Source organism: Mandrillus leucophaeus, unplaced genomic scaffold, assembly GCF_000951045.1.
Source record: "Mandrillus leucophaeus isolate KB7577 unplaced genomic scaffold, Mleu.le_1.0 Scaffold250, whole genome shotgun sequence".
In the NCBI taxonomy this organism is placed as follows: domain Eukaryota; kingdom Metazoa; phylum Chordata; class Mammalia; order Primates; family Cercopithecidae; genus Mandrillus; species Mandrillus leucophaeus.
This window is the reverse complement of record NW_012102588.1, coordinates 399,119-402,296: the sequence shown is the minus strand read 5'-3', so window position 1 is coordinate 402,296 and position 3,178 is coordinate 399,119. Positions and strand designations below refer to the sequence as shown.

Below are 3,178 nucleotides of genomic sequence, written 5' to 3'. Positions count from 1 at the left end.
AAGTATGTCGAGGTGAATAATGGAGCTCAAGATACTGAATCAAACTAGTTTTACCATTTAATAGATGCATGGCCTGAGGAAATCACTCAGTCCCTGTAGGTATGTGCATGTTTTCCATATACAAAGTATAAAAGTTCTTGTGCTCCCTGACACAGATCCGCCATGACAAAGGAGAGTCGGGGACTTGAGCGGAGGCTCCGACTTGGGCGGAGCCTGGAGGGGGGTGGTTGCGCATAAGTGGACCGGAGGATTTTCACTTTAAAGTCCGGGTCTGCCGGTTTTCGTTTCGCCGTAGTGGACGTCTCAAGTCAGGTAAGGGTTAAATGGGTGCGGTGAGTCCTGCCCGCAGTGTAGAGGCGAGGCCTTGGAGCACTCATTACTGTGTGAGAAACCTTATCCACTTCCTCTTGTACCGAAGTGATTGGGTAGAGAATCCTTTGTACTGGTTTAAATCATTTTTCATTAGAAGCAGAATTAACCAGAGACTGTTTCTGAGATCCTAAGGGAAAAATTAGTAATTTAGACACCTGAGGAAAATAATGCCGTCATAAAGGTTAAATAGTTTACGTATTGAGCCAGTACCTTGTATCCAAAGTGGCTAAATAATTTGTTTAAAATATGGGGACCTGTTCTAATTTAGTTTAAAAAATACTGTGAGATTTCCCTGGGAAGGCAAAAGATGATTAATATTCGGGAGTCAGCTTCCAAGGTGAACTCTTCCGTTCATCTAATTTAAAAGTGCACTTCATTCAGGGTGTATATTTTTCTCTAAAGTCGTTTTTTTTTTGGTGTGGTATCGCTGTGTAGATTAGTATCTTTGTGCTGTTTGCCAACTTGCCAGAGGATATCTTTCCAGAAAAATGTAGCTGAGGTAAATAGAAAAGGTCTAGGAAACTAAAACGCGAGGGAAAGACAATTAGGTGGATAGTCATGGTGAAGAACAGCTTGAGTGATAACATCCAATTACAATATGACAGCTAGACCAAAATGCAGCACTTCTACATTTCAACTGGAGCAATGACATTGGAAACACTTGTAAATCAAGTACTTCCAACGTGATATATTCTAGTACTCACAGTAAGAGTTGAAGTGCCATGACTTGTGGATATTTTTAAAGCATGTGGACATATAACAAGATAAGGAGTTGAGGCATTAGGGTCAGATATTGATCCTTTGTGGTGGATTTATACTCAAAATATCTGAAAACAAACAGTTTGGTCATTCCTCCCCCCAAATTGTTATGCTATTATTGGCTGGCAAATGTTGCAGAGATCTAGTAGGTTTGGGGTGGGGGTAACACTAAAACTAAAATTTAATCACTCCTGACGAAAGTATTATGAAAGTAAAAAGACGAGTTAAACTGACAAGAATTATGATTCTGGAAATATGATAGAAATCCAGATGTTCTCTGTAAACAATGCTTTTACTATGGAAGAAAGCTGCTTAATTTCAGATCACTTAGTGGTATTGGAAATGAGTTGAGATTTTGGTCAAGTAAGATTAGGGGTAAGTTTTTGAGGCAGCTTTTGAAAGTAATTTTGACCTTATGTGAAATCTGTATCTTCTGAACAAATTTTAGTTTTGCTACACTGATGTGTTAATGGCTGAAAGTTTACCTCTGATGCTGAGTATGCTGAATTTTTTTTCCTTTTCTGACTATCCTTTTGTGAAGCTGCATTTTAATTCCTCATGTGAACAGTCTTCCACAGGCAGTTAGATTTCAGGTTTAAAAAACTCATTTACCACAGGTATAATTTTGAGTCTGTTTATTTTGATGGGAAAAATTTTAAATACTCCTTTTTTCCCCCCTGCAGAACATCCAGTCATGGATAAAAATGAGCTGGTTCAGAAGGCCAAACTGGCCGAGCAGGCTGAGCGATATGATGACATGGCAGCCTGCATGAAGTCTGTAACTGAGCAAGGAGCTGAATTATCCAATGAGGAGAGGAATCTTCTCTCAGTTGCTTATAAAAATGTTGTAGGAGCCCGTAGGTCATCTTGGAGGGTCGTCTCAAGTATTGAACAAAAGACGGAAGGTGCTGAGAAAAAACAGCAGATGGCTCGAGAATACAGAGAGAAAATTGAGACGGAGCTAAGAGATATCTGCAATGATGTACTGGTGAGAATCAATTGAGTCTCGCTTCATTATACTGTAAGGTTCCTATGAGTATCAGTTACATTACTCTCAACGTTTTCTTCGGTTTATTTTTTTCTTTCTAAACATTGTGTGTTCAAATTTAAAAGTCTTCATGGTGTCGTAACTAAAAAGATATTAAGACAATTATAGATACGTGTATGTAAAGTAATTGTAATAATGATGATGAAACAGTTCAGTTTTAAAAATAACAGACTTTAGTATTGTATTGTGTATTAATTGAAAAGATAAACTAATAGTATTACTGCTTTACTTATGGTTAGAACATTTGTGGTAGCTCTATAGCTGGTTATCTTAAATGTACATCTATGGATAAAGGAATTTTACATATTTTATGTAAGAGAGATGTAATAGGATACTGATTGTAGAAATAGTACTCTTCTCAGGATTAGCCGCTATAATGTTAATGTAATGAGTCAGCCATGCAGAAAACTCTGGCGTCACGACTATGAAACCTCTTTCCTGCATTGAATTCTTGAAAATAAATTTTGAACACTCGCAACCATGATGAAAGGTTATGAATAACTCAAGCTTGATTTTTTCCAGTTTGAATTGAGTATTTTAAGTATTCAGTACCTACTGTGTTGAAGCACTGCGCTTAAAATGATTAAACTACATTTTGGTTAATTTTAATCTGTCATACAAAGTAGGGCTTTTTGATCAAGAATAGTTTAAATTTGAGGATAAACTAGTAGAAAATCCAAGCTGGCAGTTTTTGGAATAATATTTAAAGTGATTTTGCTAAATGGTTACACTTAACCAGTATGGCAGGACTCTGATATACAAAGAGGGGCAGCAGCATCGCGATTTTTCTGGACAGGTTACTGAATGTGGGACTCAGTATGGAAATCCAGGTGTGTTACTTACTATATGAACCTTATTTATATGGAAGAAGTACTGTAATGAGCAATAGGATAATATCTGATGTGGTTGTGGGTTTGGGGTTTTTGTTACAGTTGTGATGATGCTATCATTTCTTTACACTTGTATTTACTAATGGAATAGCATCAGTTCCTAAACTGT

The 3,178-nt window shown here is 37.1% G+C and overlaps 1 protein-coding gene across 4 annotated transcripts in view; it reads left to right on the top strand.

Moving 5' to 3' along the window:
- Nucleotides 1-3,178, top strand: part of YWHAZ (tyrosine 3-monooxygenase/tryptophan 5-monooxygenase activation protein, zeta) — a 45,725-nt gene that overhangs the window by 5,953 nt on the left and 36,594 nt on the right. The window contains exon 2 of one of the 4 annotated variants that reach the window (XM_011983474.1): nucleotides 1,815-2,119. The exons of 2 other annotated variants lie outside the window; for them this stretch is intronic. In XM_011983474.1, the coding sequence (XP_011838864.1) occupies nucleotides 1,826-2,119 (294 nt within the window). In that variant the 5' untranslated portion in view covers nucleotides 1,815-1,825. Of the gene's footprint in view, nucleotides 1-233; nucleotides 313-1,814; nucleotides 2,120-3,178 lie in introns of those variants that run through there. One more of the 4 variants, XM_011983473.1, reaches the window with a different exon arrangement.